Source organism: Mustela nivalis (genome assembly GCF_964662115.1).
Source record: "Mustela nivalis genome assembly, chromosome: 2".
Lineage (NCBI taxonomy): Eukaryota > Metazoa > Chordata > Mammalia > Carnivora > Mustelidae > Mustela > Mustela nivalis.
The window spans coordinates 130,588,855-130,601,892 of NC_139021.1; the positions used below are offsets into that span (position 1 = coordinate 130,588,855).

A 13,038-nucleotide genomic window follows, 5' to 3' on the forward strand; every position below is an offset into this window, starting at 1 on the left:
TTCTGAATTTTTATATAAAAACAATTATAAGATAGCATACAAAACATAGAGAATAAGACTTTCAAAAAAAACGTGCTTGTGCTATAGGCCCAAACTTCCCAAAGCTCATTTTCCTCTGCATTAAGAAATCATTTATTTGATATAATACTTTGAAAAGTCCTTTATGGGAATTTTTAGGCTGAATTGTAAATTTTGGTCTTGATTTGAACTTGTTTCCTACTCTATATTTACATCTAACTACTTTTTTGTGTCTTTCAAAACTTTCACTGGCTGATGAAGGTATAAATACAAATGACTGGTCTTAAGACAGCTAATAAACTTCCCATAGGTAGAAAAATAGACATATAGGCACCTGGCTGGCTCAGTCAGTAGAGCATTCAACTCTTGATCTTGGGATTGTAAGTTAGGATCCCATGTTGGGTGTAGAGATCACTTAAAAAAAAAAAAGTCTTGGAACACCTGGGCGGCTCAGTCAGTTAAGCATCTGTCTTTAGTTCAGGTCATGATTATAGGGTTCCTGGATCGAGACCAGTGTTGGGCTCCCTGCTCAGCAAGGAGTCTGTTTCTCCTTCTCCCTTCTGCCACTACCCCAGCTCATGTTCTCCCCACCCTGTGTCAAATAAATAAGTAAAATAATGGGGAAAAAACCTGTATAATATTTAAAATTCCTGGGGTGCCTGGGTGGCTCAGTCATTAAGCACCTGTCTTCAGCTGAGGTCATGATCCCAGGGGCCCTAATTGAGCCCCATATTTGGCTCCCTATTTAGCGGGAAGTCTGCTTCTTCTTCTAACCCTCCCTCCTCTCATGCTCTCACTCTCTTTCTCAAATAAATAAAATCTTTAAAAACATTAAAAAAAAGTCGTACAACATCAAAATTTCCTGGGGGACCTGGGTGGCTCAGTCAGTTAAGCATCTGTCTTCAGCCCAGGTCATGATCCAAGTGTCCTGGGATCAGTCCTGCATCAGGCTCCCTGCTCAGCAGGGAGGTCTGCTATTCCTTCTGCCTGCTGCTCCCCCAGCTTGTGCTCCTCTCTCTGACAAATTAAAGAAAAAAAAATTTAAGTTTTTTTAAGTTATCTCTACACTCTACATGGGGTTCAAACTGAAAACCCTGAGATCAAAACACATGCTCCCCTAAATGAACCTGCCAGATCCCCCTTTCTTAACAGAAGATTACCCCTTCTTAACCAGATTCCATTAAGTCCTAAAAGTATTTCATTTCCCCAGAAACTATCTGCAGCAAGATTAAAATAACCACTTTTGAAAGAAGTTTAAAAAGCATTCTATTATTCCCCAAGGAAATAGGCTGGTTACAAAATATGAACTGTGGTTTGTTTGTTTCTATTCCCTTCATTGTAGAAATACTACCCATGAAGAAAAATCACTAAAATGAAATCATCAGTTACAGATCAGACAACAAAGTTAAATCATGTTGAGCTAAGTAAATACTTAACTGGAATTAATACTTTGGGAAGAAAAGGTTTTTACCTGCTATAAAGAGCACAGTTGCCAATCTGTGAACAATATTTGCAAGTTTGCTGGTTCTCAATTATTTGTGGTAAAGGAGCAAGCTTTGTCTTCTCCTTTTCAATAGCAGATTTACTAATACGGTGAAACAAAGAGAATGCCATCTGGTTTCTTAGCCTTAATAATTCTATGGAACAAAAAGGTAGGTGTGTGTTTAAGAATTAAGTTTATTTATATATCTTTCTCTTGTAAAATTACCTTTCAGAGTTAAAAACATAAAATGAACATTCTTATTTCCCATTACACTAGAATAACTGTTAACATTTTGGTGTATATTTAAAAAAAATTTTGATATATATTTGCTTAAATTTTGTTCACATCATAAGTTCTTTTTTTTATTATTAACATATAATGTATTATTTGTTTCAGGGGTACAGAAATGTGATTCCTCAGTCTGACACAATTAACAGCGCTAACCACAACACATACCCTCCCCAGTGTCCATAACCCAGTCACCCTATCCCTCCCCCACATCACTCCAGCAACCCTGTTTGTTTCCTAAGGTTAAAAGTCTCTTTATGGTTTGTGTCCCTCTCTGGTTTCATCTTGTTTCATGTTTTCCTCTCTTCTCCTATGATCCTCTGCCTTGTTTCTTAAATTGTGCATATGAATGAGATCATATGATAATTATCTTTCTAATTGACTTATTTCACTTAGCATAATACCCTCTAGTTCCATCCAGGTTGATGCAAATTTTTTGATGGCTGCAGAGTATTCCATTGTATATACAGATCACATCTTCTTTATCCATTCATGTGTTGATGGACACCTGCTCTTCGTAGTTTGGCTATTGTGGAATTACTGCTATAAACATCGGGGTGCATGTGCCCCTTTGGGTCATTTCATAAGTTCTTTTAAACAGTCATATATATATCTCATAACTAGTAAATATTGTGAAGTTGATTTTTTAGCTAAATGGTAAGGATAAATACAACTATCCAGAGTGTCTCAATAACACAGGAAGTTTAAATAAATTTTGTATAATAAAAATTTTTATAATAAAAATAAAACCTTTAAAAAAAGATTAAAGTTGTTTTCAAATATACAGTATATTGTTAAAATTCCTTTTTAAAAAATACTACAACTAAAAATAAATAAATAAGGAAGCAAGCAAATAAATAAATAAAACCACAACTATATATTATAACCTGTATTAGGCCTAGCAAGTACAGTGAATGATTTTTCAGGTATATATACAGATGACCAAAGGTTAAAGGAAAAAAAGAAACAAACAACAGCCAGAGAAGTAACTGGAGAGAGAACAACTCAACCTCTTTTATCAAGATGGTTGGCAGGCACAGGGTACATGTGGCCAGTCTTGAGGTAAAGGAGCAGGCCGGCCTCTGGATCAGCTCTCCTCTCTTGGCTCAGCAGTGTGTACAGAACAAGCTGTGAAAACATTGTACATTTTGTCAAATAAAAGTTTACCTTTCATATGTCCATGCGTGTTTAGCAATCAACACATACTGTAACGTTAAAATCAAAAGGTCAGGGCACCTGGGTGCCTCAGTCAGTTGAGCAACAAACTATGGGTTTCAACTCAGGTCATGATCTCGTGGGTCGTGGGATCCAGCCTCACAAACAGCTCCTTGCTCAGTAGATAGTCTGCTTGAAAGATTCTCTCCTGAGGTGGCTGGGTGGCTCAGTTGTTAAGTGACTGCCTTCAGCTCAGGTCATAATTCTGGGGTCCTGGGATCGAGTCTGGCATCGGGCTCCCTGCTCAGTGGGAAGCCTGCATCTCCCTCTCCCACTTCCCCTGCGTGTGTTCCCTCTCTTGCTGTGTCTCTCTTCATCAAATAAATAAATAAAATCTTAAAAAAAAAAAAAAAAGACTCTCTCCCTCTGCAACCTCCATTGCATGCACACATGTACACACATATTCTTGTTTTTTTTTAAGATTTTATTTATTTATTTGACAGATCACAAGTAGGCAGAGAGGCAGGCAGAGAGAGAGGAGGAAGCAGGCTTCCCACTAAGCAGAGAGCCCGATATGGGGCTCGATCCCAGGACCCTGAGATCATGACCTGAGCCGAAGGCAGAGGCTTTAACCCACTGAGCCACCCAGGCGCCAAAATGAATAAATAAATCTTTAAAAATGAATTAAAAAATCAAAAGGTCCATTAAACTATTTCCATTTTGAAAATAACATTAGGCAAATTAATAAAGATAACACAATAATTCAATGTCAAATATTGAACTTCTACAACACAAACACTTGTCTGTGCTTTCAGTTTTACACAATAAAGAAATACATAGAGGGATGCTTGGGTGGCTCAGTCAGTTAAGGGCCTGCCTTTGGCCCAGGTCTTAATCCCAGGGTCCTAGTATTGAGCCCCACGTTAGACTCCCTCCTCAGTGGGGAGTCTGCTAATCCCTCTCTCTCTGCCCCTTCCCTGCTTGTGTTCTTTCTGACATTCTCTCTCTCTCAAATAAGTAAATGAAATATTTTTTTAAAAATACATAGAATTGGGGCACCTGGGTGGCTCAGGTCATGATCCCAGGGTCCTGGGATGGAGCCCTGCGTCGTCAAGCTCTCTGCTCAGCGTGGAGCCTGCTTCCTCCTCTCTCACTCTCTGCCTCCCTGGCTACTTATCATCTCTCTGTCAAATAAATAAATAAAATCTTAAAAAAAAAAAAAAAAACATGGAATTTTTCTTAGACAGTAAATATTAAGGTTTCCAATAAATTAGAGAGGGAAATTAGCCAAATTATATTTTACATTCTGAAATTAACAGTCTTTAGACACTACTTTCCCTGTTTAAAATAAATGAACTGTTTAAAATAAATAAATAAATAAATAAATAAATTTCCCTGTTTAAAATAAATAAATAAATAAATAAAATAAGTGAATTAAACACTAAAATGCATATTATTTACATCATAGTTACTAGAACAACTAAATGAGACTAACTCTACAAAGCTCACTGTTTTTTTGCACAGCATGAATCATTATTAGCTGCTTTAAATTTATGTGGTACTCTCCAAAGAAACCATCTAAGACAAGTAAGAAACAGTTGGTTTACAATTCATGAAACCACCTTAGCAACAATAGCAAGTCATTTAGTCATACACAACCTGCAAAGAAGCTAGTATGCTTTCCAGGACAAGATTAAAATGTTGAATGATTTATGTGTTTGTTTATTTTTTAGTAGGTTCCACACCCAGCCTGAAGCCCAGTGTGGAACCAGAACTCTCATCCATGAGATCAAGACCTGAGCTGAGATCAAGAGTTGGAAACTTGGGAGGCATGGGTGGCTCAGCTGTTAAGCATCTGCCTTCAGCTCAGGTCATGATCTCAGTGTCCTGATGCACCCCTCCCCCAGTGCCCCAGCTCATGTTGTCTCACTCTCCCAAATAAATAATACATAAATCATGAAATTCCAAAACACCAAGACCAGTCATTATAATTAACATACCTAGGTAGGAGGAAAGAAAGATTTATGTTAATTACTTTATGTCACTATAAATAATATAAATTTCAGATAATTTTGAAGGACAACAAAAGATCGTTATGTTTACCAAAGAGAAGAAAAGATTAATAAGAACTTGAATTTAACATAATGGTAATAAGACATGGTTCTATATTTCATTTTTTTAAATTTATTTATTTTTTAAAAGATTTTATTTATTTATTTGACAAAGATCACAAGTAGGCAGAGAGGCAGGCAGAGAGCGAGGAGGAAGCAGGCTCCCTGGTGAGCAGAGAGCCCAATGTGGGGCTTGATCCCAGGACCCTGGCTGGGATCATGACCTGAGCAGAAGGCAGAGGCTTTAAACCCACTGAGCCACCCAGGCGACCCTATATTTCATTTTAGATAATAATCATTAAAATCAGATTAAAAGACAAATAAAAGAATGGATTTAGTCTGATTTGTGTGTGTGTGTGTGTGTGTGTGTGTGTTTTAAGATTTTATTTATTTATTTGACAGAGAGACCCAGCGAGAGAGGGAACATAAGCAGGAAGAGTGAGAGAGGGAGAAGCAGGCTACCCTCTGAGCAGGGAGCCTGATGCGGGGCTCAATCCCAGGACCCTGGGATCATGACCTGAACCAAAGGCAGGTCCTTAAGGACTGAACCACCCAGGCACCCTAAACTGATGTTTTCTAAGAGTATCGTATGTTAGATGTTACATGAAAACAATAGTCCCATGTTAAACTAAGTTTAGAAAACAACAGGTTTAAACATACCTAAACCAAATCTGTATTACTTTGATTTCTCAGAAACTTTAATAGGCTACCATGCATCATTAAATTTCCAAATATACTTGGTTTCAGCAAATTTTATCACCAAAGAATTCTTTAGGAATATCTGTTTAGACTAGTAGTTTGGCAACATAAACTTGGCAACACTGTCTTATAAATTCAGCTGTTGTATTTCTTCACTAGAGAAAACTTTCGGCTAGCCTTGTATACATTTACAAACAATTTGAGTACTCTGGATACATCCCAAATTGAAAAATACTATATGAAACTTAACTAAAAATTACCCAAATTGAACCAAAATATATAAAGCAGACCTACCTTTTTCAGTGTACTAAATATTCAGACAATTTTCTTACTAAGACTTAAACCTACCTGACTACGATGTTCAATAGAATTTAATTCTTTGCCAGTTTTAAGTTCCAGTGGCATTATCTTATATTTCGTTTTATATCCTCGATGTATTTTCACACCAACTGTGACATCTATTTTGCCTTTCAATCCAAACCTAGGGGACCAAATGCTTTCTTCAATATCCAATGAGTTTATGACTTCAATATTACATGTTGAATTATTGTTATTACCATCACTCGGCCTAAAAAATGAAACACAAGAATACTTCCTTAGAACACTTCACTTTTCTCACATTCTGGCACTGACTCTATGACAGACAGAGGATTGGGGGATGGGAGATCATCCATACACTTTTACCGAAGTGATTCACAAAATGTGGTGCCTAGACGAGCATCATCAACATCACCTAGGAACTTTTTTTTTTTTAAGATGTTATGTATTTATTTGACAGAGAGAGATCACAAGTAAGCAGAGAGGCAGGCAGAGAGAGAGGAAGGGAAGCAGGCTCCCGGCTGAGCAGAGAGCCCGACGCAGGACTCGATCCCAGGACCCCGAGATCATGACCTGAGCCGAAGGCAGCAGCATAACCCACTGAGCCACCCAGGCGCCCTCACCTAGGAACTTCTAATAAAAGCAAATTCTCAGGCTCCACTCCAGACCTACTCATCAGAAAGTCTGCAGGTAAAACCCAGCAATTTGTTTTACAAACTCTGTAAGTGATTCTGATGCATGCTCAAGATTGAGAACCGCTGTCCAATGCCTCTAACTCACATAATTTAAGTCTTAATACTTACCATCTATACTTTTGAGTTCATTCCTACTATAATCTTCCTAACTCAGGCCTTTATCTCCTCAGGCCTAGATTACTACAAGTATCACTATTTGGACCTAATGAAGCCACAATACCAATATGAATATTCTGATATACAATTATTACACAGGTTAATATAAAATGGCTTGCATGTGGTTGCACCCAAGGTAGCAAAGGCTGTGTTCCTTCAATGATACCATATTAAACTATTTAAGAATGAGCTGTCTTTCCCCATCATCCATGCATTATGAAGCCTGATTATCAAACACTTTGCTCCTACACTCCCCATAACAATCTTCAAAGGACATCGTGTGCACCTACAATTCCTCATTGTTTTCTTTACTTAAATGTTAAATGAATCCATTTCCATCACTACCAATATTTAAAACTAAGTACTCAGCATTGTTTTTTGTTTTTTTTTTAAGATTTTTATTTATTTATTTGACAGAGAGAGATCAAAAGTAGGCAGAAAGGGAGGCAGAGAGAGAGAGAGGAGGAAGCAGGCTCCCCACCAAGCAAAAAGCCCAATGGGGGACTCGATCCCAAGACCCTGAGATCATGACTTGAGCCGAAGGCAGATGCTTAACTCACTGAGCCACCCAGGCGCCCCTCAGCATTGTTTTTTATATTACAAAAGAAGTTCTGAGTCTACTATCCTAACTTAAATAACCAAGAGCACAGGAAGGAGAAAAATATATATATAAACATCAAAGGAATTAGGAGGTGAAAATAACTTTGAAAGCTTCCTACCTAAGGCTCTTATCTAAGATTTACTCATTTTCAGAGCAGTAAATTATTCAACAGGAGAAAAAAGTCAGATAGCACCAACTTTTATTAAACCTATTCTAGACTCAAAGCCAGATAAGATACTTAATCTAATAGAAATCTTACACGAGGGCACCTGGGTGGCACAGTGGGTTAAGCCTCTGCCTTTGTCTCAGGTCATGATCTCAGTCAGGGTACTGGGATCGAGTCCCTCATTGGGCTCTCTGCTTGGCATGGAGCCTGCTTCTTCCTCTCTCTCTCTGCCTGCCTTTCTGCCTACTTGTGATCTCTCTCTGTCAAATAAATAAATAAATTCTTTAAAAAATAAAAAAATAAAGAAATCTTACACGAAAAGGATAAATTTTCTAGTAATAAAATATATTTTAGATCATAAAAATCGAGATTTGGGGTGCCTGGGTAGCTCAGTCAGTTGAGTCTCTGCCTTCAGCTCAGGTCATGATCCTAGGGTCGGATCTGCCTGCGGCTCTGCCTTCTTGTGCCCTCTCTCTGTCAAATAAATAAATAAAATCTTTAAAAATAAATGTTAATTAAATGAAATAAGAATTGAGATTTAAGGGGCACCTGGTGGCTCAGTGGGTTAAGCCACTGCCTTCGGCTCAGGTCATGATCTCAGGGTCCTGGGATCGAGCCCCACATCGGGCTCTATGCTCAGCGGGGAGCCTGCTTCTCCCTCTCTCTCTGTCTGCCTCTCTGCCTGCTTGTGATCTCTCTGTCAAATAAATAAAAATCTAAAAAAAAAAGAGAGAATTGAGATTTAAAAAGCTTAAGAATTCTATCAGAATACATGATTTAGTTGACTTTGATTTGCTAATTTCATGTTATTTAGATCAGCAACTACATCTTAACAAATGAGAATATTTTCTAGAGAAAAAAATGACATTTCAGTAATTTTTTTTTACTGTTTTGGTTTAAAAACAGTCTCCAGGGGCGCCTGGGTGGCTCAGTGGGTTAAAGACTCTGCCTTTGGCTCAGGTCATGATTCCAGGGTTCTGGGATCGAGCCCCGCAACGGGCTCTCTGCTCAGCGGGGAGCCTGCTTCCTCCTCTCTCTCTGCCTGCTTCTCTGCCTACTTGTGATCTCTGTCTGTCAAATAAATAAATAAAATCTTAAATATATATATATATATATATATATATATATATATATATATATATATAGTCTCCAGGAATATATGTATACTTCTGCAGTCTCTGAGGAAGACAACAGAGGAATTCAAGGAAACTACAACTTATCCAAAATTTCTTAAATATTGTTCTGTTTTCTTTCTCCAAATGTTATCTAATTGTGTTATATATTTAAATATGCTCCAATAAAATAAAGCAAACTTCATTATTTATAAAATATCACATGTATACTTAATAGAAGATAGGTAATGAAACTTTTAAATTGCTACTGAAATTCATTCCCCTAGAAAATGGAAGTAATGTATTTTGTGTTTTGTGGTTTTTTAAATTTTATTTATTTATTTGACAGAGAGATCACAAGTAGGCAGAGAGGCAGGCGGAGAGAGAGGAAGAAACAGGCTCCCTGCTGAGCACAGAGTCTGACTCTGGCCTGATCCCAGGACCTGAGATCACGGCCTGAGCTGAAGGCAGAGGCTTAACCCACTGAGCTGCCCAGGCGCCCCAGTAATGTGATTTTAGACCTAGGTCTGTGGAATAAATGACAGTATTTCAATTTAACTACTATGATTTTGACCAAATAATGCTGTAAAACTCTGATGGAGAATATGATACCGTAAAAATGAAGATTTACTCTTACTACCAAATGGGTGAGAAAACTTGTTTCCTTAAATGACCTTTAAAAGTCTCATTCTCTGGACGCCTGGGTGGCTCAGTTGGTTGAGCAGCTGCCTTTGGCTCAGGTCATGATCCCAGCCTCCTGGGATCAAGTCCCACATCGGGCTCCTTGCTCAGCGGGGGGCCTGCTTCTCCCTCTGCCTCTGCCTGTCACTCTATCTGCCTGTGCTCACTCTCTCTGTCAAATAAATAAATAAAATCTTTTAAAAAAAAAAGTCTTATTCTCTGTGCTAAAGTCTAAAAAAGATTTTTTTTAAAGATTTTATTTATTTATTTAACAGAGAGAGACACAGTGACAGAGGGAACACAAGCAGGGGGAGTGGGAGAGGGAGAAGCAGGCTTTCCACTGAGCAGGGAGGCTGATGCGGGGCTCAATCCCAGAACCCTGAGATCATGACCTGAGCTGAAGGCAGAAGCTTAACGACTGGGCCACCCGGGCACCCCAAGATTTTTTTTTAAGGTGGCTGTAAACTGCTGCAAAAATGACACAAGCTAAAACATAAAGGAGCTCTTCCTTCACAGACATAGAAGGTTCCATAGGAACTGAAACAAAAAAAAGTCTTATACCAAGATACAGAGAGGAGGACACTGGGCTAGGAATCAAGAATTATTACTATAAGGGGGCGCCTGGGTGGCTCAGTGGGTTAAAGCCTCTGCCTTCGGCTCGGGTCATGATCCCAGGGTCCTGGGATCAAGCCCCACATCGGACTCTCTGCTCAGCAGGGAGCCTGCTTCCTCCTCTCTCTCTGCCTGCCTCTCTGCCCACTTGTGATCTCTGCCTGTCAAATAAATAAATAAAATCTTTAAAAAAAAAAAAAAAGAATTATTACTATAGACTCAGCTAAACCACTCTTCTTTCACATAAAACCTGGATCTCAGTTTCCTTATGTGAAACTAAGAGTTGACCTCAAAAATCCCTTTCAGGGATCTGAATCCCACACCTTCCCTGGCTTCCTATCAGGAAGGCTTGTTCCAGGCTACCTAATTCCTTACGAGTCCATCATAAGCCTCCCCAGCCTCCACTGATGGATTCTACTCCTCTCTACTTCTTTCCTTACATAGCACACTCTTCCATGCCTCTTGTTGCCCTACATGTTCTCTCTAAGCAATACCCTCCAGGTCTATGTTTTCAACTACCACCAGTACAGAGTTCTTAGAGGGGTTTAGTCTCCCTGGAACACCAGGTCCTAGCACACTGCTGAGCAGATACTGCATGGAATAAGTGTTTGCTAAAGAGCTAAGCCCATGGGTCAGTGAGAAAATGGCAGCTTACCACCGCAAAAACAATGAATACATTTTAACCAAAAGAAAAAACATGCAGACAAAAGCTGAAACAATTAAAGAGTAAAATAAAAGCTAATATGTGAAACAACAAAGAAAAGGTATATCCACCACAACTTTAATCCTCAAGCAAATTTAAATGACTCCAAAATAAATAATAAGGAAGGAAAAGAGAGGTGTATAGTGAGAAAGGGTAAATAAGGATAAAGAAATAATTAAAAACAATAGAGGGCGCCTGGGTGGCTCAGTGGGTTAAGCCGCTGCCTTTGGCTCAGGTCATGATCTCAGGGTCCTGGGATCGAGTCCCGCATCGGGCTCTCTGCTCAGCGGGGAGCTTGCTTTCTCCCCTCTCTCTCTCTGCCTGCCTCTCTGCCTACTTGTGATCTCTCTCTGCCAAATAAATAAATAAAATCTTTAAAAAAAATAAAAAATAATAAAAACAATAGAAAACAAAAATTAAGTTTTTAATCATGATAGAAAATCAAGAAACTAGAATAACAGAATTACTACAAAACAATGAAACAAATTATGAGAAGAATGACTACTTAATAAACACTTCCCTATTTATCACAGTGAAGACTAATGCAGAGACCCACCCCTTATTCTAGACATAGGCAATTTGCTTCAAAGAAATAACAAAGAATGAAGCGCTTATAAATTTAACCCATTTATTACAGTTTTTTTATTTTTTTAAGGAAGGGAGCTACTGGTATATTTAAGACCACTTCAGAATAAAAGGAATATGAAAAATAAACCCAATTCTAACAGCACGATAAGCCTCATTTTTTTTTAAATAACCATTATTAAAATATATATCAAAATCCTGGCAAACTGTGGTGATGGTTACACAGCTCTACAAATATACTGAAAGTCACTGAATTGTAAATAATAATAAAAGAAATAAAAACAATTAAATAAAAACAATTAAAATCCAGATACAGGGGACACCTGGGTGGCTCAGTGGGTTAAGCCTCTGCCTTCAGCTCAGGTCATGATCTGACCTGTCCTGGGATCGAGCCCCACATCAGGCTCTCTGCTCAACGGGGAGCCTGCTTCCCCCTCTCTCTGCCTGCTTCTTTGCCTACTTATGATCTCTCTCTCTCTGTCAAATAAATAAAAATAAAATCTTTAAAAAAATTAAAAAGGGGCGTCTGGGTGGCTCAGTGGGTTAAGCCTCTGCCTTCAGCTCAGGTCATGATCTCAGGATCCTGGGATCAAGTCCCGCATCAGGCTCTCTGCTAAGCAGGGAGCCTGCTTCCTCCTCTCTCTCTCTCTCTCTGCCTACTTGTGATCTTTGTCAAATAAATAAATAAAATCTTTTTAAAATAATTAAATAAATAAAAATAAATAAAATCCAGATACAGGACATTTAAACATTGCTAACAACCTTCTAAAATGATTACAAAATTCTCAGAGAACTCTAGCACTATGTAAAAGGTTGTAAAATTTCCAAATATCTTTGATGAAGTAGTCCACTTGAGATTTTTTTTTTTTAAGATTTTATTTATTTGACAGATAGAGATCACAAGTAGCCAGAGAGGCAGGCAGAGAGAGACTGGGAAGCAGGCTCCCCGCTGAGCAAAGAGCCCGATGTGGGGCTCCATCCCAGGACCCTGAGATCATGACCTCAGCTGAAGGCAGAGGCTTAAACCCACTGAGCCACCCAGGCACCCCTCCACTTGAGATTTTAACACCAAGAAATAAGTGTCCCATAGGTCAACCCTTCCACTTGTGTACTCTCATTCCTTCTGCCATGATCAACACATATCTGACCTTTCCCATCTCTCATGATGAATTCTGCCCTCTCAGTGGAATTCTCCCCATGAGCACATGAGCACATTATAGCTCCCATCTTCAAAACAACAAAGCTCTCTTAGCCTCCACATAAGCCTCTGGTTACCATTTCATTTCTATGTGCCCCTCATAGAACAACCCCTCACTACAGCTGCCTAACTCCCTGTCTCCAAATCCTCCTCTACCATTCTCTCTTGACATCCTTCTCATCACATTTTCTGCCCTGGAATCACTACTGACTTTTCCTTCCCTCACACTCCACATCCAATCCAAAACTATCCGTTCTACCTCTAACGTCTGACTGAAGTCCAACTGATTCTCATCACTTCCACACTTGCACTGTCTCAGCCACCAACATCCCTTACTTGGGTTCTTTTAAGAGCCTCCAACTTAGTCTCTCTACCTCTGCCCTTATCCTACAACGCGGTCTCAAAAGAGTAGCCAGAATGATCCTTTTAAAAATAAATCTGTCGGGCTCCCGGCTCG

General features: G+C 38.9%; 1 protein-coding gene across 6 annotated transcripts in view; it reads right to left on the reverse strand.

The window, feature by feature from the left end:
• Window positions 1–13,038, reverse strand: part of DNA2 (DNA replication helicase/nuclease 2) — a 55,002-nt gene that overhangs the window by 25,568 nt on the left and 16,396 nt on the right. For 4 of the 6 annotated variants that reach the window (XM_082714634.1, XM_082714633.1, XM_082714636.1 and 1 more), the window contains exons 6-8: window positions 6,103–6,322; window positions 2,800–2,917; window positions 1,490–1,655 (exon numbers count right to left, since the gene is read on the reverse strand). In XM_082714634.1, coding sequence (XP_082570760.1) covers window positions 1,490–1,655; window positions 2,800–2,917; window positions 6,103–6,322 — 504 coding nt within the window. The remainder of the gene's footprint in view (window positions 1–1,489; window positions 1,656–2,799; window positions 2,918–6,102; window positions 6,323–13,038) is intronic. The other 2 variants (XM_082714635.1, XM_082714638.1) reach the window with 1 other exon arrangement.